The sequence below is a fragment of the Lagopus leucura genome, unplaced genomic scaffold, assembly GCF_019238085.1.
Source record: "Lagopus leucura isolate 7727_CA_CO unplaced genomic scaffold, USGS_WTPT01 Super-Scaffold_100014, whole genome shotgun sequence".
Taxonomy (NCBI): Eukaryota; Metazoa; Chordata; class Aves; order Galliformes; family Phasianidae; genus Lagopus; species Lagopus leucura.
The window spans coordinates 13,381,254-13,405,067 of NW_024962268.1; the positions used below are offsets into that span (position 1 = coordinate 13,381,254).

General features: G+C 42.4%; 1 protein-coding gene and 1 long non-coding RNA gene across 7 annotated transcripts in view; one reads left to right on the forward strand and one right to left on the reverse strand.

Annotated features, from left to right (window-relative positions):
- Positions 1-2,274: 2,274 nt before the first annotated feature.
- On the reverse strand, positions 2,275-17,746 carry ZNF131 (zinc finger protein 131). Of its 6 annotated transcripts, none has more exons than XM_042875430.1 (9): positions 17,644-17,729; positions 15,025-15,034; positions 14,845-14,953; positions 14,052-14,190; positions 11,377-11,478; positions 10,439-10,583; positions 7,611-8,299; positions 4,362-4,492; positions 2,275-3,338 (listed from the first exon to the last, which is right to left on the reverse strand). In XM_042875430.1, the coding sequence occupies exons 4-9, from the start codon at positions 14,173-14,175 to the stop codon at positions 2,667-2,669; spliced, it is 1,863 nt and encodes a 620-aa protein (XP_042731364.1). In that variant the 5' UTR covers positions 14,176-14,190; positions 14,845-14,953; positions 15,025-15,034; positions 17,644-17,729; the 3' UTR covers positions 2,275-2,666. The 6 variants fall into 6 exon arrangements, with proteins under 6 accessions (XP_042731364.1, XP_042731367.1, XP_042731366.1 ...); XM_042875433.1 differs by having other exon boundaries at positions 7,611-7,833; positions 7,936-8,299; positions 14,845-15,034; positions 17,644-17,728; XM_042875432.1 differs by having other exon boundaries at positions 7,611-7,833; positions 7,933-8,299; positions 14,845-15,034; positions 17,644-17,728.
- Positions 17,747-21,778: 4,032 nt separating this feature from the next.
- The window catches only part of LOC122182200, a 3,591-nt gene continuing 1,555 nt past the window's right edge, over positions 21,779-23,814 (forward strand). Inside the window, exons 1-2 of the long non-coding RNA XR_006179749.1 lie at positions 21,779-21,881; positions 22,880-23,090. This is a non-coding gene — a long non-coding RNA (uncharacterized LOC122182200). The remainder of the gene's footprint in view (positions 21,882-22,879; positions 23,091-23,814) is intronic.

Sequence of the window (23,814 nt, forward strand, 5' to 3'; positions counted from 1 at the left end):
TAAGTTTCACAGCAACCAGCCGTCACGGGCATCACCGGGCCAGCCGCTCTGCCACCATACGAGCAGACGCACTGCGAACAGGCCAGTACCCGCACCCGGCGCACGCTGCCGCACATCACATCTTCCAGGCAACGCGCTGACGTTCAACACAACGGGGGATTTCTTGGACAGAGAGCACCGCGGCTGCAGGTGCGATGAGCGCCGGCGCACCACGGCTCGTCCGGCAGCTCCGCTCCCCGCCGGGTGCGGGCAACGCGCGGCTGTACCGCGGAAGCCGGGCACCAGCGAGGGGCGCGGTGGCGGTGCGTCCTCACAGGGCTGCCCCCGCGCCGGGGACGCTGCGTGGCCGTCCCGAGAGCCCACAGCCCCGACCGCCGACCCCGGGCACCGCGCGCCCGCGCCGGGTACCGCCGCCATTTCCTCCCGTCAGGCGCCCGCCATTTGCCCGCCTCCCGCCCGCCGCTCGCTGTGAGGCAGCCGCGGAGGGGCACGGGACGCCTCTCGCGACGCCGGGGAGCCGTAGCGGAGCCTGCCGGTTCAGCCCGCGGTGGTACAAACCGCTTCCTCAGAGAAAAAACAAAACAAAACATTTTTTTTTATAAATGCAATATCAAAAATTTGGCATAATAAGAAAAACCAGAATCTCAGTTCCATATCCTGCACAATTAGCTGTCTGGAAGTTCCGCTCAGGCAGGCAAACCAGGGCTGAGGCTGTAAAACGCTGCTCCGGTGACTGTTCTCCACAGAAATGACATCAGACTTTACCCCCACGAACCTGCCGATTAAATTTTCTTCAGCTTGGGAAAACTGCTCTCCAAAACAGCAGCTAATCCTTTCTCATGGTGTCTAAACAATTCAGCAGCTCTCAAACTATCCATCTGTCCTTTTCCTCTCCCTGTCCTACTTTCACAGGTAGTTTTGGCTTTTAGTGGATATTGTAAATAAATCCAGAATTCTACTCCTAACCCCAGCCTGTTTTCACATTCACACTGTAAAATCCAGCCACACCTCATGCGTTTCTGTTCATTCCCTCTTTTCCAGACAGTACTGCTTCATTCTGATCAGTGTTATTTTGCATGAATTCAGCTGTTTACTCCACAAGCCAAGACAGAAAAGCAAGTTACGTTAATCAAATTGTTGGGAATTTTAATTGAGATCCATGTTTGTTTTTGCAACAGTTTCTCAATGGATAAGATAAAACACAACAATCATTCTGAATGACACTAAATAAAAGCACAAATTTCAGGAAATAATCCTGCCTTTGGAGAAGACAGAATTGAAAAGCTTGATTTTAACTAAGAGCTACAGGATTACTAAGTGCATTAGGGAACTTCCTTCGAAAGCTCTTCACTTTGCAAAGAAAGTTCTTCAGAAGCATAGAACTCTACTCTCAAGGCAGTAATTGAGCATTAGGAGTCCTTAACACAGCTGAACACAGATCTAGACAAGTACTTTCTAAACAAACATAACTTTTAATATTAAATTAAGAGCCCATTACAATAAAGGGATTGATTGTTAATACTGAGATCTGACACCGTAATTGCCAGTCACTCCACTGTTCCTGCTTTAGCAGATGAGATAAATAGTGCAACATTTCATGGTTGGTATTGTTTTATTGTGTAATATTAAGTAAAATGCTTATACTTCTTCTTTTCGATCCCCAGTTTAGCACTCATACCTATGGCTTTTTATTTTTAGCACAATGTCTTTGTGTCAAGTGTCAGAACTTCATTTTGAAAAAAACAAGCAACCAAGAATCCGATACCATATAGACGAGTCTTCTCTGTATTTGTTTAAACATATTCACTTTCAAAAATGAGTATTTATAAAAGTCTACCGGTAGATTTCCTCCAGCTCATGTTTAACACAGTCTGTAAAGAGCTCTTCCTGTTTTAATGTGTCCCTTTTAGAGTGTTCTATTATCCCCATGTTATTTGGTTCTTCCCCCAACACTCCTCATAGTAAGTTTAACGCAAAAAAATCAGTAGATGACAATTTCAAGCAAAAATATAAAGCACTATAACATTACCTACATTGCCTTTTACTGAACTAGGTTCCTGAACACTTCAGGAGCTTTGTGGGAATTCCACCAGTCAGTGTTGAAAAGGCACAGAATTTTTGTGCTCCGAGATCTCCAGCAAAAATGGTTTTTGCCCAGAATGAAAGTTCAGAAGTTCCAGCTTGATATAAAGAAACGCAGGGACTGCTGCTAGATACAGCACTGCAGGTGGATGGCACGCAGTCTGCCCAGAAAATTCACGGATACCCAATGGATTGTTTATATGAGAAGCCACCAGATTTTACTAATTATTCTGTCACAGACACCCTGCAAATCTATAACAACAGTTTGTTTCTACGCCAAGAAGAAAAGAAGTTATTCTTACATATAACCAGCAATGGTATAACAGTAATACAAGCTATTCATTATTAAAATTCTTGCAAAGCTGCCCATTTCTGTGGTAGTTTCTGTTCTATCACGTGAATGACAGTTATTTTTAATGTATGACAGAAATTCATTTGTACGTGAAGAAAGCTAACTTTGGTCCACTTGTCCAGCTTCCAAAGGACAGCATATTTGAAAGACGACCACTGACAGTTCAAAAATCAATGTAAAAGTTAACAAAAAAAAAAATTTGGTATTTTAATCCTAAGCCTGCACAGTGTGGTTAATTGTCCTGGTTGTCCACCTCTTCATTCTTTATATCCACTAACTGTTGAGTTTTTAAGTCTTCAGCCTGTTCATGAACTTCCTTACCTGCATCACCTATACAAATAGGTTTCTTTTCTCCTGGATCTCCTTGGTCAACTCTCTCATATTCTACTTGTTCAAAGTCAGTGCCATCTGTAAGTTCTGCCTGTACTTCTTCCATCTGTATTTGATTAACATGCTCAACATGCAACTGCTCCACGTGAACTTCAGCACCTTGTTCAGTTTGAATGTGCTCCACTTCCAGGTAACTAATTTGCACCTGTTCTTGCAGTTCATCCATCTGTGTGCCTTTCACTTGATTGTCCTGTATGAGATCCTGGTGCATCTGTTCCACAGTTACCTGAGCAGGATCCACTTGTACCTGAATTACTGGCAGGACATGAACTTGCTCCACTTGTTCTATTATAGTCATTGATGTTACTGGTTCACCTTCCATAGCTTCCACTGGAAGAACCTCTTCTGTCACTAGTCGTTCTGAAATATTATGTGTGTCTTTTAGATGCCTTCTCAGCTCACTGCCTTGCATAAACCACAAATCACATAAGGTGCAGTGGTTGGGTTTGTCGCCAGTGTGGATTACCAAGTGATCTTTAAACTGATCCCAGCTGTTAAACACGCTGTTACAAACCTGAAACAAAAGACACAGTGAGTATAACGATGCCAACAGGAATATGGCAGAGTATAATGCCTACTTCAGTCCATGGCTTCACGCAGTGTAGCTTCCTGAGACATAGATTAAAAAAACTTCAACACATGTCAAAGGTAAAAGCTGAGAAGTTAGCTTCAGATCAACAGAGTAGCTATTATTAAGAAAAAGTGTGTCATTTTGACCTGCTACCAAATTTATCAGTCAGTACAGCACTTGAAATTTTGCTTATTTCAACTCTATGTGAAATTTAGATAAAGAAGCATGTCCCACTAAGTGTCTGGTGCTAGAATTACGGGCAGGAAGTCTTATAAGGGAAGTTCTAGATACAGGACTTCTAGCTAATTCTGATCACAGCATTGTGAAATTTAAGTAGCTAGATTAAACTCCTGATTTTTGTCATTTCAAAAAAATATCTCTGTAGATGAAAATCTCTTAAAACTATATCCATGTTAGTCCTGCCTAGCTATAAGTATTGTTTAGACTGCAGACACATTATTTTGAGCACACTTCCTTCCCTTCAGGTGGCACAGAGATGAGTAGCCTGAAAATGATACAAAAAGACATTGCAGAAATGAGTATATCAATCTACAGCATTTATATTTGCTTATAAGACACTATGGATTGTCATCGTAAGATGGAATGACTTTACAGATAAAGTCAATACACTGAGTATCAAACAGAAGAATAATAAAATAGGAAATCAGATAGTACTTTGTATTTTGGACTTCAGTGAAGCATGCACACAACCAGAAAAGGGCTAGTTCAGTGTATGAAGAACCCTGAAAAGGTTGCAGAAATAACACAAAAATAATATGAATGGAACTATGTAGATATCAGAATTTATCTGCATGTTGTGGTTGAACTGATTCTTACATTTATTGCAATAAAAGCAGTCCTTGTTCACATAAGCCTACTCCCCTTGCCTTCCCTGCTTAGTATGCCCACACTCCCAGTACAGGTTGGAGGTGTCCAGCCTCATACTCTGCAACCCTCATTACCCACCTGACACTCATATAGCTTCTTCCTTCCCTTTTTAGCTCCAGCTCCAGACTGACAGGCCGTCAAGTGACATTTGAGCGTGCTATTCCTAGCAAAACGTTCATGGCAGTTTGGACATTCAAATGGTTTTTCACCTATAAATACAGACACAAGGATTTATAAGTGCATAAAAACAACCAGTCTTCTGTCAGCTTTCCTTTCTCCACTCACTTTCGCAGAAGTTGATAAATATGCCATAAAGACTTGGCCAGCTGGACTATTCTAAAGAACAAGAGAAAGACATTCCATGTAAATTTTACTCATGTAAATAAAAGGGCAAAAGCCTAATGTAAAATTGTGAGTCTCATCTAGAAAAAGACAACCCAACATAATTGCTGGTGCTATTTGAAGCATATTTTAGGTCTGTATGAAAGACTGCTTTTCTGTCAAAATATCTTAATGAAATAGCAGCTATTTCTGTCTTTTTACCAATACTTACAGGTGAAGACTTAATGTTAGAAATTATACAAAGCGACATACTAAAGGAATTATAAAAAAAGAAAAAACAGTTTTATTTTCGAGAACAGTCACAGCTCATGCTGGAGCCTACAGAGATTAGTCATGAAGTAACAATGTATCAGCATTAAAAAAAAAAAAAAAGGAAAAAAAAGGACAACAGAAATCAGAGGGGGACATATAGGGGAACAAGCAAGATAAAAAAAATTCCTTTCTCTTTGGTTACTTTGTTTCCAACTTGGTATCAATAACCAGGCGTGTTTTCCACCGTGAAGCCAGCTAAAAGCAGCAGGGAAAGCTGAAAACAGGTCCAGTTTGCTCTTTTCCATCAAACGCAGCATATCACTATGACTGTCATCAAGTAGTAACAAAGAACAAGTGCTGTCTGCTTACTAATTTCATCATGCACAAACACAATGTGAAGTTCAAGGAAATGAAAGCATTAAAAATTAGGAACAGTATGTTTCTTCTCAATGTCTGACAATTAAGATGGCATCAAGGTAACTACAGAAAAAAACTAGTTAACGAGGCTGTAGCATTTCAGTGAACAATGCAAATATCTAAGTTAGCTAAATAAAGTTTAAAAGCCTGCAGTTTCAGGAAGACAGTCAACACTGACTGCGATGGAAAGCCAATAAATCTGTATCTTTGGAATCTGTATCTTTGGAAATAAAGATACACAGAAATGCCTATGTAGCTTTTCAACAGAAATCCACAAGTAGCCAATAATTCTAGCTCACACAGCTGGGGCCACAGAAAAAGTTAAAAGGTGTGAATTTTCCCATATCCATTACAAAAGGCAATGTTTTCAGAGTGTACTGCATAGGTAATGCCGAGCATGCTGAAATGCCATCAGTCTGCCACATCAAAAATCACAGACTGTGCTCTTGCAGCTACACACGGATAAGCCAAGATGACAGAACAGCACAGAACTCCCAGCACAGAATTACACTTGGTCTGCGATCTGGCCACATTCAAACAGTTCCTTGTGGCAAGCCACTGCCCAGCAGGAGCAGACTTATTCTACTACTAAAATTCTGTAGTAATTTCCAACGCATTCTGACAAATGCACCCAAGAGTGACAACTCAATGATAACAGTGCCAATATCCAAGGGCCAAAAGAAGGTGAGTGACTGCACAGTGTGAGTCAGCACCACAACCCAGAGGGATGGTGGAACAGCATGTGCAACTCCTCCACTTCCATCTTCACTTCATAAATTCCATAAAAGCTTTTTTTAAAGAAAATCCTTCAGGCAGTGTACATATGTGTTGGAGAGAATCACGAAGCACTGTGGCTGTCTTTTCTACTTTCTTTTACTGAGACAAAAAACAGTAAAGAACATTAAAAAGAACTACCAAAATTAATAAACAGTCTATTTTTTCTGCATCTGCTACCTTAATGTTATTGCTGGTGCTGCAATTCAAAAAGCAGCAGGATGAGATAGATTACAAGACATTTTCTCCCTGAACACTTCATTTTACATAGCATTCAACAAATTCTATACATGCCTCTGGGTCAGTGAGATTCTTCCCACTAACCTTAGGAGACCACAGTTAAGTAGTATAATAAGGTGTGATTTAAAGGGCAATGCTTCCAAAACGTTAAATTAGAAGCAATTAAATTCTATATTATAGTGTACCAATAAATATCGATAGTTCTCTGTATTGCTTGAGTTCTCTGCTGAATTCTCTGCTGAATTGCTTTGTCCCAAAATCCTGCCACATCAGCTACCACATGAAAGAGATACCTAACTTACTGTTAATCTGCCACAAACTTTTGTCTGAAAATACCTGTCATACAGCCTGCAGTAAGTTCAGTCATAGTGAAGAAACACTCCCTACTTTATAGATAATAAGGATTTTCCAAGGACTTTCTACAAAAGCAAATTTCAAATAGAAATAGAGGGGAATAGAAGGGAATAGAATAGACTAAATATAGTGTCATAGATAAGATTCAGGTGTCCCATACACAAATTCAAAGAAATTCCAATTAAAAGGCTATAACAACAAACTGTGAGGAAATAGAGCTGCTGCCCTCCATCAAATTCTTACTGACATATTAAACAAAATCATCTGGAAGGTCAGATAGCTCACACTCAAAAAGTTATCTACATAATGCTTAATATCCATTCAGACAGATAGTTCAATGGGATGAAGATGGAGCATGTTAATCTCTCACGGTATAGGGAAGAAAGAAGCATGAGTCATCCTGCAGGGAGAAAACACTATTCAGATTTCCAAAAGACAGACTTTACAATAGCAGAAGTCTACCGCAGTCAGTAGAAATGTTTTGCTGTTAATTAACAAATAAAATCTACTTGCAGATGACAAGAGTGAGGACAATACTGCAATGGGAGGATATTTCACTGATACGCTCAAAGCTCATATACTGTTTGAGCAGAACATATCAGTAGAATTGTAAAAATAGAAATAGCTACTCAGTTTAGTACTTCTAAAGAAGAAAACATGCCTCACAAAATCATGAATAACAGTTTTTAATGCACTTGAGGAGCTTCATTAAGTCTTTCTGCTTTAGGTGTGTATTTTTAATAATAAAAAAAATCTCAATTTCTCAGTTTATATCAGTGGGAAAAAACCATCAGCACAGAATCATAAATTCTACAATTCTTCGATTAGTGTTACCTAGAAGCCCAGTATTTCTAGCACTCACATGCTCTCTTCATCATATTCTCTGCTTCCTCAAAATATGCAAAAACCCAAAGTGCCACAGCTGAAGCCACAAGTACATGCTCTTACCTGTGTGTTTCCGGAGGTGCTCTTTAAAATGCCCAAAGTGGTCAAACTGTTTATCACAGTACTGGCATATGTGTATTTTTTTGCCAGGTCTTTGCTTCTTGGGGGCACCACCTTCATCAAGGTGGTAACAGGTGAGGTGCTGTTTCAGAGCATTCTCTCGTAGGTACCTTTTATTGCATATGTCACACTTGTAACTCTCAGTAGAGTGTGTTTTCATGTGTTCCTTAAAATGGTAAAACAATTTAAATGAACGGTTACATTTCTCACAGTGGAATAAATTGTTCATGTGTGACAGTTGAAGTTCCACAATTTCAATACCTTCTACCTGTTTGCATGAAGGATCAGCTGCATTGTCAACTTTTTCTTGGATCTGGCATTTTCGCTCTCCCTGACGATACTTGCTAGTGATATCTGCCAGAAGAGCCAAAGCAGATTCATCGGATGTACCCGTTGTCTGTATGTACTTTATAGACTGCTCTGCAGAAGCTACTTCCTCAAGTGTCTCAATGCTGTCTTCTTCCACTTCAATTGCTCCCTCAGCAATCTCAACTTCAATTTCAACAGGCTCTGATTCTGCAGATGGCAGCGATTCTGTGATAACATTAGATGTTTCAGCTATCTTCCTCTTTTTCGGTTTAGTTTTACCTTCTGTTTGATTTGATTCTAAGGCTGATGAATTTTCTTTGTTTCTGTAAAACAGATGTGTAAACACGGTTAAGATCCACAAAACTTTTTCTCTCAGAGAGTGGTCAGGCACTGGAATGGCTGCCCAGGGAGGTGGTGGAGTCACCGTCCCTGGCAGTGTTCACGTGGTGCCTGAATGAGGAGCTGCGAGATATGGTTGAGTGCTTGTGGTAGCATGGTAATGGGAAGATGGTTGGAATGGATCATCTTGGAGGTCCTTTCCAACCTTGTGATTCTATGAGCGCTTACATAAAAGTTCCTGCCTGACACCAAGCTTCTGCATTAAACACTTTCTAGGTGCTTCTCAATGAAGCTGAACGGTGAATGACCATATAACAGCTATAACAATTTTCTGCTTATTCTGTATTCCTCAGAGCTGCAAAATAGAAGGTTAGTGTTGTGGAGCCTTTTACATAAGGTTACTATAGTGTTTTACAGAGCTCTGCTTGAAAGCTACAAAACACATCAGTAAGAAAGACCAGTTAGCATAATGGCATAAGTTATCAGAGAAACTTGTCAAATCTTGTACTTTATTCTACTCAGAAATAAGATTCAAGTGCTTTCTGTGTTATCAATGTTTAAAGCTCTGGAGAGTATGCTACTGCTTGTGGCACTTTAAAATTAGAAAACACTAAAACTGTGACTCCACACAATGATTACTGTAAAATCTTGCACTTCAGGAAAGAACACAAGGTAACAGAAGAGGGAAAAAAATGGAGATGCGGAAAGAATATTCTATTTAATTTTCTAGGTTTAAACAAACCGCCCAGATCTGTACCCCTCGTCCCTGCATCTCACACACACAGCATTCTTTCTCCAAGACGTCAGGGACACTATCCCATGCCAACCTCAGGCAGAGCTGAGTGAGACTGTTTCCAAGGCTGGCTTTGAAGATTACCCAGGGTACAGAAGCTTTACTTCCAGATTTTCAGATCTGAAAATAGTCAGATATTATCTCAAATCAGACTGATAAGATTAATCCAACATTTTTACCTTCCTTTGCAGTCTGATGAATCCTTTCATGAAATTCAGTCCCTATAGCTTTTAGTTTTTCTAGTAATAGATAAGGATTCCTCCAGTATCTCTGCATGTCATGTGTCAGAAACACATGGCTAATGACTTAATGCAGGATACAGCTTATCAAATTATACCTGTAATATTCGAATAAAGGAATACAGAACACATAAACTTACAATCTATCATGGATTTCTGAAGCCTAGGTAGGAGAAGACAAGTTTTTTTTTGCATATTACTGCAGGAGCTCCAGGATCATGAACCAAGAACTCATAGCGAGCAGCCCTCCAGAGGAGGACTTGGTGGACAAAAAGCTGGACATGACCCAGCAGTGTGCACTTGCAGCCCAGAAGGCCAAATGTATCCTGGACTTCATTTTCTGAGGCAGTCAGCTCCAGTACAGGTGTGCTCTGCAGTAGAGCAGGGGATCATGGTGTGAGAAGGGGGACCCTGAAATTGAGGAGACCCAAGGACAAGCAGTAAGAAGCATGGCTACCAGACCTGACAAACAGGGCAAAGCAGTTTGCATGGCAGTTCACGCAGGAAGTGTGGCCACAGCCCAGCAGGCAGCCCGCTCTCTGTCTCTTCTGAGAGCAGCAGGCAGCTGCGCTCCGTTGAAACAAACGTGGTGACCACCTGCCACAGTGGTTGAGCTCAGGCAGAAGCACAGGCTGGAGGGCCACAGCTTCTCTGGGCTGACGCATGGACCCAGACAGAGCTCTAAGGAAAGACAGAGCTGCACAGACTTCCAGTTGTGGCAAACTCCACAATCCAGAGTCCTTCTAGAGCCTGAGGGAAGGAAATGTCATGGCTGCAAGTGTGCCCAGCTCGATGAACTTTCAGAGGAAGTGGCCAGGTTGTGTGAGGAAATCACCAGCCTGAGAATTATCCAGAAATCTGTGAGAGAATGATACATGGTACCATGCAGTGACGTGGGCAGACTAAGCAAAGCTAGATATACAACACAATTCTGACCCAATTGTTGTAATAGAAGAGGGCGGGGCTCCACACAAGATTAGAAGGTTCCCTCATAAGGAACAGCACTTCAAAATACTAGCAGATGGCTCTAGTAGGAAGATTCTTAAGACTACATTTCAGTGTTTGTAAGAGAAAGAGGCTTACATATTTACCTGATTTCAAGAGCTTTGATTGCTTCTAACATCTGTAGATATTCAGCTGCTTTCCAAACATCATTTGCTTCTTCCTCACCTTGGACCATTAGTTTTGCTGTATAGGTGAATTCTATTAGGTGACGAAATGCCATGTTGCTTACACCTGTTGAGAAAAAAAGAAAAACAAATTACCAAAGCCTCTATCTCATGAATCTTGCATGCTTGCCTGCTCAGAATTTTGCTCACAATATTTATGATGTCAGTTTCTTAAGCTGACACCCTTAAAAGGCTCATGTTGGAATAACAAGTCTGGTACAGAAACGTGGAAATTTGAAACAACTACAGAATAGTGCCATGACAAAGGTAAGAGTATAGGAAAAATGATGTGAACAAAGAGCTCTTTATACAGAGCAATTAAATGTATACACTTATATAGAAAAATATAACCTCGATTTCAGAAGACTTCCGATCAACAAGTTACTAGAAATATAGTGACAGCTCCATGAAATCACTCCCCATCTAAAAAGGAAGTATTGCCCCAAGTTTGTCCTGTTTTTGCACACCAGCTGTGGCATCTGCCACTAGCCATCATCGGGAGCCTTTTCTGCATGAACAGAATGGCTTTTATCAAGGAAAAGGTCAGACTGCTAGTCCTAAAAAATTACAAGGACTGAGATCTCATTAGGTGCATATTGGAAAAAAAAAATTCAACAACTCATAATCTCTCACTCTCCCTTCCAAAATATTTAATTTGTGACTGTTCATTATTTTCATAATTGTATTTCAAGGGAAGCTTCTTCCAGTGGCAACATCTACTTCAGAATAACTCATGAGCTGAGATGTTAAAAATTAAGTGATATCATCAGGCATGCACGTCACCTTTATTAAGGATACTACATTAATTACCAGCTCCAGTACACAATGCTGAAAGCTTTTATCTACACGAATCAGGTTACCTTCAATCTCCACCAAGGGCTCCTGAGTGAAATCTTGGAAGAATCTGTAGAAGAACTGGCTACAGGCAGCAAGAACAGCCTTATGAGCTTTGAAATGGTGGCCTGCCAAGAGAGACAAAAATATAAGATAACACCTTCCTAACTTATACTGCAGAGTAAGTGCAGATGAACAAAAGAAAGCAGGTGTAAAACCTATTTTACAAATCTGCCCTAGCAACATACAGCCATCTGCATCAGCAGACAAGGGAAGGTTTTTGACATAGTCACCCTTAACATTCTTCTCATGAAGTTGCAAAGATATGGATTTGATGGGTGGAGCGTTCAATAAACAAAGAACTAGCTGCAGCAGAGATGGCTGGCACTACCAGAGAGTGCTGGTCAGTGGCTCAATGTCTGGATGGAGATCAGTGACAAGTAGTGCTCCTCAGAGGTCAGTATTGGGACCGATGCTTTTAAATATCTTCGTCAATAGGGAAACTGAGTACATTCCCAGTAAGTTTGCTGACGACACCAAGCTACGGGGTGCAGTAATATGCCTGACAAACGGGATGCTATCCAGAGGGACCTAGACAGGCTGAGCAGTGTGCCTAAGTGAGCCTCATGATGTTCAGTAAATCTAAGTGCAAGGTCTTGCACCTGGGTCATGGCAACCTCCACCACAAGTACAAGCTGGGGAATGGAACACAGCCCTGCTAAAAAGGATCTTGGGGTTCCAGTACATGGGAAGTTGGACATGAGCCAGCAATGCGCCCTTGCAGCCCAGAAGCCAACCGTATCCTGGTCTGCATCAAAAGAAGTGTGGTCAGCAGGTTGAGGACAGTGATCCTGCCTCTCTGCTCTACATTGATGATTCCTCACCTGGAGTGCTGTGTCCAGATGCAGAATTCTCAGTACAGGAGATATGTGGACCTGAGAGCGCATCCAGAGGAGGGCCACAAAAATGATCCAAGAGATAAAACACCTCTGCCATGAGGATTGGCTGAGAGAGCTGGGGCTGTTCAGCCTGGAGCAGAGAAGGCTCCAGGGAGTCCTGAGAGTGGCTTTTCAGTATCTAAAGAGGGGCTATTATGTAGGAAGGGTGCAGACCCATTAGCAAGGTCTGCTGTGACAGGACAAGAGATAATGGATACAAAAAGAAGGGAGATTTAGATTGGATATGAGGAAGAATGTTATTACAATAAGGGTGACGAGGCACTGGAACATGTTGCCAGAGAGGTGGAAGCCAAGTCCTTGGAGATATTCAGGGTCAGCCTGCATGGGGCTCGGAGCAACCTGATCTAGCTGTGGATGACCCTGTTTATTGCAGGGGAGTGGGGCTAGATGACCTTTAAGGGTCCCTTCCAACTCAAAAGATTCTATGGTTCTATGATTTAATGTGTCTCCTTGTAACATGGGATACTACTGCAGTTGGCCTCTCTTATTTCATGCACGTGCTTGCTGATGTCACAGGGCTGGCTTTGCTAAAGTTCTGCAATTCAATCATCTGGAGTACTTTTTTACTCCAGAGTTTCTCTTTTCAAATATTTAAGGCAAATCCCCTGTGAAAACTTTTTTCATGTGTGTCTTGGGCTCAGCTCTCAGACTTTATACAAGTTTGCTGTGCTTTTTTACCACTCTTACGCACTGATCTAATTTTATCACCACTTCAACTAGTGTCAGCACAGCTGAAGTACAGGAGTTCTGCTCTGTTTTCCAGGCTGTGTACTTCCCATCGCTGTATCACGATGGCACAGGCACAAACACTTATAATGCTTAATGGGATAGAGATAAGAAATCCACTATAAATTAGAACTGTACATATGTATAAGAAAACAGTTTTGAGCCCAATATACAGGACTTTTATAATACTAGGACACACACAAACATTTTTGCTAAGTTTTGTTCAAGAGCTGGCAGTGAAACTGTGGCAACTGCAGAAGAGTAATCTTCTCTTCATTTGCTTTTTATTTTCTAAGACAGGTTTTATATGACCCTTTTCCTTCAAGTGAGCTATGGCTACCCTTCCAAGGATCAGGCAGTATTTCTTTAGCTGAGGCTGTCCTGGTGGATACTGGCTTTCTTCCTTGAAGTGCTCACCTATTATAAGAAATGTTTAGTGTAAAAAGAATCTCAGGCTATCTATTAGACACCACCATTTCTGATGGGCTAATAAGCACTTACATCTCCATCTTCTCTTTAGACTAATACTTACGTCTCTAGGACACACAAAAAATGGAAAGTGAGTTCTTCTACCTTATTTTAGCTACATATTAAAAGCAGTATGCAAATACTATAGAAGCAAGGAAGCAATCTTACTTCAAGCTGTTTTTAAACTGTATTTGTACAAGTTCTCTGCATGCAAACACTCAGCTTAAGCTAGAGAAAAATATTTTTAGGATATTTTAGAAAACACTTAAATAACATTAAATACAGTACAGCAGTTACAAAGTGGGATTCTATCTAAAAATATTCAGTCACTCATTTGGAAAAGCAGAAGCACAATTACTAATGACTGCTGGAGACTCTGTTCACCCTACGACTTTAAAAGAAAATCTGCAAGCAACTTGCAGCCCATTACAAACAGCAAGAATTTCTTAGCAGCCCAGTTTGACAGCTGACCCATGACAAACCACAAGAGCATCACAGCAGCTATCAGAGTTCTTTGTATGCCAACTGGTCCACATGCCCATACATACCATCCACAATTAGAGTGATGTCTGTGAACTGGTCCTGCTCACGTTGTTCATTCAGTCTATCCAAAATAACTTTATAGTGTTCTGGAAATTCCTGGATGCATTCCATTTTTTCCTCAGCTTCCATGGCAGAAGGACTAGCCTGTGGAATACACATTAGCAGAGTAAGAATACCTTGCCACTCAGTCAGTGCTGCTTACAGACATGAACCAAGTGGCACTTTTCAGGGACCAAAGCCAAGAGATACAACAAACTGCCATGACAACAGGTTTCACACATTTTAACTAGCAGGTAGGAAATATTAATTTAGGTCTTATTTATATATATCAAACAGAAGTCAAACTGCATTTCTTTATTCTCCAATTCAGTGAGGACTCATCTCTCTCAAAGCAAATAATGTAGGGATACAACACATCTAAAGCTAACTACTTAACAACAACTCAGCACTACAGTGACAGGATCTTTATTTCTTGCAATTCTATCCATTTGTTAGGTGTAAGAACAGTTGCTAACAATTCCTTACCTAAGGTACATTCTATATCTAGTGAATACAATATGTTTACTTTGTTTATGAAAGTGCTAAAACTGCACTTCTCAACTTCTAAGAATGTCCGAGTTGCCAGGGATTTAAAGAGTTGCTACATTCAAGAAACAAGAAGGCTCTCATTAGCACAGCTTCTCCCCTGCTGCGTGAAATATTTGTTGCCAACTTATTGAAAGAGGATGTAATCCTATAGTGCTTCCTCCCTTGCTGACACAATAACTGTATCTGGGGGTGGAAGGAAGGTTCCCAGACCTGAGGAGGGTTAGCAGAACTGCCTGTGGAGACACTCAGATGCACCTCTGTTGCTTATGCAAAAGAAACTTCGGAGAGTCCAAGCACTGCAAAGAAAGCATTTCATAAACTGCAGAAAAAATGATTTGAGATTTATGCAGCAGCATTCATCTTCAGTGCCCACACTCATATGGTCCTCACGTTGAGAATGCTTCAAAAAAAAAAAAAAAAAAGACATTTCAAAGTCACATTAGCACAGAAACTTCAGTTTGTTTTCACAGTGTAACTCACTTTGAACAACATGTGGCTTTTGAGAGAAGACAGTGAGTATGCTTGAAGGAGACTCAAAGGAATTCAAGAAATACCCTTTTCTATACTGCTACACTCAGTATAGACCAAAGGAAGAAAGCAGAGTAGTAGGTATTACTAAAGATAGAAATGGAATTCTTTAGTGAGCAAAGAAACAGCTGCTTTCAGGATGCTAAAAGAAACTATATGAGAGGTGCTCTGTCTCTCCCAGTACAGATTTTTTTTTTTGTGTGTGATTGGAACTGGAAAGCCCAGAGTGAAAAACTGTCCTGTGTGTACTCACTGCACCTGTGCTGCTGCCAGCATGCATTCCAGCTCCCTCGTGTGGCTACAAAAGTTCTGTTTTGCTTTCAACAAACACACATACCAGTATAAGGGCGTTGATAGAAAAAGAGAGAAAAGAATTACCTAATAACCATGAAAGCAAAAGCTATTTTCTTACTACTAACATATCAAAGAAAGGAAAATGTCAAATTTGTATTTTAATCACAAAATATGCTCTTCCTTGCATCTCAGAGAGACTGTCCCTTGGAGAAGGCGGAAGAGGAAAAGGGACAAAAACAATTGCTAAGAGAAGTCCGGTTCTGCCTGCTACCAGTGCTTTGCTGAGCAGGCTCTGAAATGCATATCAGACTCTTAAAGGGGAGAAGGAGATCAGCCTGTGGGAGGCAGTGAGGAAAGGAATGGATGCTGCTGCCTTCATTCATCTATTCCAATGAGCTTCAGACAGACTGCTGCAGTCATCTGGGTTTCCACATCAGGTGTCATGTGGGAAGTTGTCAGCTGTTTACTTCACTGCTTAATTCTTCCTGCTTTTTTTTTTTTTTTTAAATCATACATTGATAGATGATGTGAAGTTAAAAACATCACAATGTCACAGGGGTTGGAAGGGACCTCAAGAAATCATTGAGTCCAGTCCCACTGCTGAAGCAGGTACCCTACAGTATGTCACATCGGTAGGTGTCCAGCCAGGTCTTGAGTACTTTCATAGGAGACTCTACAACCTCTCTGGGCAGCCTGTTTCAGAGCTTCATCATCCTTACCGCAGATAAGTTCTTTTGCACGTTAGTATGAGACTTTCTGTGTTCAAGTTTTAGGCCATTACTCTTTGTCCTACAGCTACATAGCATGGAGAAGGGACCGGCCTCAATCCTTTGCGTCCCACCTCCCTGTGGATATTTACAAACATTAATCAGAACCCTTCTCAGCCTACTCTTCCCCAGACTGAACAGACCCAGGTCACTCAGCCTTTCCTCATACAGATGCTCAAGCTCCTATATCATCTTCACAGCCTTCCGTTGGACTCCTTCTATGAGATCTCTTTTTTGAGCAGCAGAGCCCAGAACTGGACACAAAACAGTATCCTATAAGGAAAGCCAGCCAACTTCTGGCTCTCAAATACTACAATTTCCATCCACCCAAATGTAATTTGGAATTAAATTGCACGTTCATAAGGGTATGTTAAAAAAAAGAAACACCTAAAACTGACCTCAAAATAATAATCAACAGCTCCCTATCAAACTGACTGAGGACTTTCTTTTCAAAGCTTCAGTCTCTGTCAGAAGACTTAAAAAGAAAAAAAAAAAAAGGAGAGCTCACAGGACTGCACAGTTTACGGGTAACTCACAGCCCTGTGTCAGTGCAAAGCTCAGTAATATTGCAGGGGAAAAAAAAAAAAAAAAGAAAAAAAAAAAAAGGCCTTTATACTATCACTGCTCCAGAGCAGGAAGGCAAGAAGCACCGCAGGGGTTACATATGGGCCCTCATTCCAGCGCTGGAAACCCGACCGCTTGTTTTCATCCCTAGCTCTTCCGGGGAGCTCAGCCACACGCTGTATTTCTTATTTGTTTGTGAAACTGCTTGTGGAACGGGGTGTGACAACGCGCAGATCTGCCCCTACAGATCTGCCTCAGCGAAGCCGTTACTTAGGCGCGGTGGGCACGCCGCCCTCAGCCCACTCGGCCCAAACCCTCGGCAGCAGCAACAATGGCGCCGGGCAGCGCGCGCCCCGCCTCAAGCATGGATGCGCCGCAGGCCGCGGCCCGCCCCTCAGCAGCAGCCAACACCGCCCCCCGGCCGCAACCCGCGCTCCGGGACCACATCCAACGCCCTCCTATTGGCGGGAGCAGCTGCCAGTCATCGCGACTCTCCGCCAATATTAGTGCGGCGGCAAGGCCCGCCTCTCAAGGGAGAGCCAATCAGCGCCCGCCTAGTCCCCGGGGCGGGAGAAGCCGGAAGGCCTAGCCGGGGCCGAGGGCCCGCGGGGCACGGGCGCCCCGGGACCGTCGCGGGCGGCCGCGAATCGCGTGAGCGTCCCGCGGGCGCGCCCAAGGTGGGGCCCGAGCTAGTGTCGGGCCGAGCGGCGCGCCCGGCGGCGCCGCCGCCTCGTTAGTCCTTATTACGTCATCAAAGCGCGCATTAATATCGATCTTTTTTCGGATCGCGGACGGGCCGCGGCCTGGCGCCGCGCGCGCCCCGCGGGACGAGATGAAGGTTCCTCCCGGTACTCACCGCCAGGAGCCCTCCGCTTCACCGCGCTCGCGCTGTTCTCGCTTCCTGCTGCCCGGCACGCTGCAAAGCGGGGCGGGCGCCGGCCAATCGCGACTCGCATTCCCGGCCTACCCCGCGCGGCGGAAGTGAGAGCTGCGTCACCTTTCGCACAGCGGCGCGGGCGGCGGGTGGGGGCGGTGGGAGCGGGGCGACCTGGGGCGTGCCGGGAGCTGTAGTGCGATCCGTGCCGTGCTGTCCTGGGGCGTCGCGGCGTGCTGCGGCCTGGCCGCCAGGGCTCGCGCTCGCGCGCGCATGTATGAACGGCGGGGACGGAGGCGCGGGCGGTCCGAGCTGCACGGACCCGGCACTGTCCGCGCCCGGTGCCACACGGCACCGCCCGAAACCGGTCCGAGCGTGTTGTACAAACTGCTTGCCCCGGGCGGCTGTTCTGTGCCAAACGCTGCTGGCGAAGAGCCTTTCCTTGCATCCCGCTGACCCTCACCTCCGCCGCCGCACATGACGGCGCCGGCGAAGTGCCACCCGCTGTGGCGTCCGCCCGCCCTGCCGCTTCGCACCCGGACCAGCTCCGGCGGTCACTGTGACACCGGGGGAGGTCCACCGCACGGGTGTCCCGCAATGGGCCCGGCGTGCTCCTCAGGACGCAGTAGCAGCGGGGTTGGCTCTGCTGCCACGGAGCCGCAGGCAGCGCGTTCGTCTGCGCGCAGTAGCGTAACAACGTTGCTCCTCAGAGCAGATGCAAGTGTTCGGCCTTCCTACTGCATTTGGGTCTGTCAGAGCTGCGGTAGCTGCGTGCTCGGACAAGCTTGCCCACAGGACAGACTTGTTTTACTGACGTCTCCAGCACTTCTCCCTAGTGCCAAATCTACATGATTTGCTTTAAAGTATTTGTCCTCCACCAGAAGTTACCGCAGCACTCAGCATAGAAATGCTGCTCTCAAATAAAGCGTCAGCAGCAGCCAACTAGTTCAAGACAGCCTTTTTTAGTATGTGAAGTCCCAGGCATCTGCACTGTGTCAGCTTTATCAATATGGATTGCTTGTAAAGTAAAAAAACATTGAGGTTGAATGTATGCCCCTTTTATTTCCTTGCGTTAATAACTACTAGCTTTGCAAATGTCATTATATATACATTCTCAGTTGGCCTGTTCAGACCATTGTCTAGATCTAGAAGAAATTTCATTATATCAGAAAGCCACAGCTTGTCTTTTCAGGTGTGTTCGGCGGAATATGAGCCAGCAGTGTGCCCACATGGCCAAGAAGGCCAATGGCATCCTGGCTTGTATCAGGAATGGTGTGGTGAGCAGGACTAGGGAAGTCATCTTGCCCTTGTACTCGGCATTGGTGAGGCCTCACCTCAAGTACTGTGTTCAGTTTGGGGCAGCTCAGTACAGGAAGGACATGGAGGTGCTGGAGCAGGTCCAAAGAAGAGCAACAAGGCTTGTGAAGGGCTTGGAGAACATGCCCTACGAGGAGAGACTGAAGGAACTGGGGCTGTTCAGTCTGGGGAAAAGGAAGCTGAGGGGAGACCTTATTGCTCTCTTCAAATACCTGAAAGGAACTTACAGCGAGAGCGGGGTTGGTCTATTACTGGTGACAGCTGACGAGGGGAAATGGCCTCAAGTTGCACCAGGGTAAGTTTAGGTTGGATGTCAGGAAACACTTCTTTACAGAAAGGGTTGTTAAGCACTGGTATAGACTCCTCAGAGAGGTGGTTGAGTCACCATCCCTGGATGTGTTTAAAAACCGTTTGGATGTGGTGCTCAGGGACATGATTTAGCAGAGGGTTGTTAAAGCAGTATGGTTAGGCTGTCATTGAACTCATTGATATTTAAGGTCTTTTCCAACCTGAGTGATTCTGTGATTCTGTGATTATATCAGATATATCTCCTGCATTCAGATTTTCACTTTAAAGCATTTTAAACCTATTTTTGGTGGCAGTACTGTACCTCCAGCAGCTTGTGGTTGAAATAGAAATATTACTGAAGTTACCAGTGTAGGACCAAAATACTATGATTTTTTTTTTTTTTCTTTCCAGAACAAATACATTCTACTTATCCTAACAAGGACGTGGTTTGCACTTTTCTTATTTTTCATTAATCTGTTTTTTTTCTTCTTTCTTTTTCCTGTTTATGTTAAAAGAACAGTTTGTAATTTGTACTAATACCTGTTAAAATATAAAACTGGACTTACTGAGCTGTAACTGTTCGGGTTCTCCTCTTTCATTGCAGATAATCCTTTAGGATTTTGGAGTGTTATGCTACAGACCAATATAATTTAGCTTTGTGACCAGTGCCCCCTGCTCCTGACCTCTGTCAGTGTGGGTGCCCTAACCAACAATGGGGTGAATATCCTTAATGTGTGAGTGGGTGTAAATGTACCCCCTGCCCAGGTGCTGAGATTCCAGTGGATGATGACACCTGTCCTGCAATAAGGAAGCTCAACAGCACAGGGTGCTGCTGTTAGCTGTCTGTTAATCAGGCAGCAACAATACCTAAGGGGGACTTAGAATGGAAAAGCTGTTGGATGGTAACTCCTGTTGCCAGTGACATCTCCACGATCTTCTTCCTCTCAGGACTGAATGAGTGACTTGTGTTCTTTTACGTGGAGCCTCAGTCTAAGTTATGACTGGTAAAAATTTAACCTGATCTGCAGAGGGTTTAGCCAGGTGACCAAAATGCCGTTGTAATGAGAATTCTAGAAATCCTATGCAACCATAAACAGTAAGTGCAAAAAATGTAGATAATAAACTGCAGACATTGTTAATTCTTACTTAATAGCAAATCTCTGTTTCTAACCACAACCGTGTGGCCAGTTCTCATTCTGCCAAGAGCCTGCCTGTCCTCTGGTGCTGGGTGACAAGACAAGATTTAAACACAAAATAATCTCATTTAGAGTATATTTTACTTAGATGAGGAAAAACATGTCAAGCAAACATGAAAGTGATCTTTATCCCTATCTCTATTCAATCCATATTAGCCATTTCTACATGTAAAAATTCTCTGTGCTTTTTTTTTTTTAATTTTTTTCTAGAAGCACCTCAGTGACACTCAGGAAAGATCTGTGTTCATTAAGATGACCTGATCAGCCTTCTTCACAATATTTGGCTGAGTTTAGGAATGGTTCCGACCCTCCTGCTCTGTGCTTTTTATTGCAGTGCTGAAGAAGGCAGAGAACATTCAGCCAATTCAGGAGCGTTGGCAGCTTTCCCTAGGGAGACCTGTAAAGCATCAAACAGAGAAAAATGGACACTAAATTAATTATGGGAAAATTTGAATCATTTTTTTTCTTTCTTTAAGGGAAAAGTGCAAATCATAGAGTTCCTTTGTTTAACTAAAAAACTCCCTTGTCTGAAGAAATGAAGGAATTAATAAACTGCAGATTCAGAATATGTGCTGATGGCACGATTCAGTAAATAATTATTTTTGAAGGAGGTTAATCAGATTATAAATGCAAGCCAAAAGGCACCATCAAATCCTGTAGTTTAAAGCTATCCCCCACATATCTTTCTCCCCAGGTGGTTTTGAAAGCTGTGTAGTGTACTCGTACACACTGATATCCCACCACATAGTCTGAAATCATGGACGAGTGATTCACCTGGGGAGAGAGAGCTGTGGTGTGGCTTTTTTCTGGCCTCACATATACAAAAGTCTTATGAAATAACTGCTTATTCCTGTAACAATAGCAATCATCTGGAAGAAATCTTTGCTTTAGTGTGTGTCCATTGTACAGTGAGTTAGTCCGTGCATGAAAAGGCTCTGCTGTCCTGCCTACAGCAAGCCAGACGTATACTGTTATGCAAGAGAATAACATTTCTGTAGATACCTTTGACAGGTATGCATAATGAAATAAAACCTGTGGCTTTATATTTTGTAAAGGAAGATAAATATGGGCTTTGCCTCCGATAGCACGATAAAGAGCTCTTCTCTTGGTTCTCTTCACTCCATTACAATCTCGAGAAAGAAGGGAAAATGTAAGGAGTTAACTGAAGTTACAATGATAGCAATAAATATGTAATACAATACTTAAAAACTGTAACATGATAAATCGTAAACTGATACTAAAAATCCTTGGACTATACAACTGTGACATGAATATATCATCTTGTTCCTTTGTTATCTTCTTGTTTTCAGAGGAAGTGTGCTGTCAGCATCGGATGTGCATTTATGTCCACTCAGTACTCCCTGCTGCTTTAAAACCTCCATGCCAAGTCTGGTCTACTGTGTTCAAGTTCATGTTTTTGTAAGTTTGCAAAAACCAGCTGACTAGTGAAGTTAGGGAGATCACTGTAGTTTGAACCCCATAGGAAAGAGGTTTTGAATTTTTTTAACCAAATATTTTCTTTTACATTATTTTGAATTTTGGGAAGAAGTTTTAAGAAACTGTGTGTTTATCAGCTTTAAAAACCACAGTGACTTGAGTTCTGGAGAATTATGAGAATCACTCCTTACAAGACTGCATAGTGTCTTAGTGTTTAAGTAACAGTCAACATCACATTTTTTGCTGTTATCACAGCATAAAAATACAGCAGACACTGGTTAGGCCAGTATTTGGCTGGAAAACCTCTAATTTTTATATGGGTATGCAATGTGCATCATGAGTAGAAATAAAATGCACACATTTGTCATATATATTGTATATATATTACATCTTCAGATATAAAGATTTTCACAAAAAAGCTTCTATAATCTGATTTGCAATTTTTTTTTTCTTTTAGTAAGCCACAATGAACCTTGTGCATTAAAACATGAAACCTGATGATTTTTCTAGTCTTTTTCATAATTCCTGGAAATATACAGTCTGGAAAGCATAGAAGCTAAAGTGGTGGGAGTATTTACCTATTTCACTATCAATTCATATAATTTGAGATTACTTCTACTTTAAGACCATGTAATCTTCCTATAAAACTGCACAATTATGGAATATATTACTGCTGAAGAGAGAGAACATCTGACCAATATGTTCATAAAATGTTAACCATAGATGAAAATACAGTTCAAAATCTGGAAAAATCTGGGGGAAACATCCCACATGTAATACAAGTAACACCGAGATCACTATAAAGTGAGAAAGCAGACAACCTGGACATAATTATTCTCAGCATTTAGGGAATGTTTCTTCCTTCAATAACTGTTTTTTTTCCTGGCACAGCCTTCCATCCGTGCATGCAAGACCATTGCAACACATAGCACACTTTAACTGTGTTGATTACAGTGGTTTAAGTACTACTCCCTTTGCAGACACGTAGATGGAGCCTTCACCAAAGCACATGTGCTGCTGAAAGAGCACCCAGCCTCTCCTCATGTGTGATCCACACTGCAAGCCTCAGACAGGTGCCTGAGCTGTCAAGAGATCAACGACTTGCCTGAAAGATGGAGATTGAATCCCAGCATGAGATTTCTAGGGAACTAGATGTCTGAAATCCTGCAGGATCTTTTAGTTACAAATTCTGTAAGTCTTTTCTCTTAACTCAAGCACATGTCTGTGTTAAACAGTCAATAGAAATGTTATCATTAACTCAAAACATTTACAAGCAAGTCATCACAAACTCTGCAATGAAAAGGGCAATACAATTGGCAATTACTTATTGTTAATTATTACTATTATTGCAGTCATGGGATCACTCAGGCATTTAGCTTTCTGGTTCGCCTGTCTTTCTGAATGCCTGGTAGCAGTAGTGGAGAGAACATTCTTCAGCTTTTTGGCCATGAATTTTAGAAGGCTCCAAGCTTTTTCTCATCTCACTTTCAGATTTTGCTTCCTCTTTGTGAGTTTGTACAGGAAATCTGGCAAAGACTCATGCAAGATCAGCACAAATTTGTTTTCTTCTTTTTTTTTTGCTGACAAGCAAAAGTTCGGAGGAATGTAGTTTACAATTTAGATGTCTGGATAGAACTCTGTTGGTCAAAGATGGGTATGGGAGCTGTTTAGCTGTTCCATCACGAGTCACTGGCTCAGGACTCTGCTGGGGATAATGTCACCTTCCTAACTCCAGACCCTATAAGATAACAAATGAGTCTGATAAATGTCTGATATGATAAGTAATAATTAGAACATAATATTAAGGGTATATGAGTAGTATTCTTGAACCATTCTTGATGCCAGGAGACAGACAGACAAAAAAGAAAAGAAAAGAAAAGAAAAGAAAAGAAAAGAAAAGAAAAGAAAAGAAAAG

What these genes read in the sequence shown, in the direction of transcription:
- ZNF131 (XM_042875431.1), bottom strand. Translation starts at nt 14,175, where the DNA reads ATGGAAGCTGAGGAAAAAATGGAATGCATCCAGGAATTTCCAGAACAC. An exon ending in GCACCTCCGGAAACACACAG is followed by an intron (nt 4,493 to 7,610) that starts GTAAGAGCATGT and finishes CTGTATTTATAG; the next exon opens with GTGAAAAACCATTTGAATGT. An exon ending in AGAAGCTATATGAGTGTCAG is followed by an intron (nt 3,339 to 4,361) that starts GTGGGTAATGAG and finishes CTTTTGTTTCAG; the next exon opens with GTTTGTAACAGCGTGTTTAA.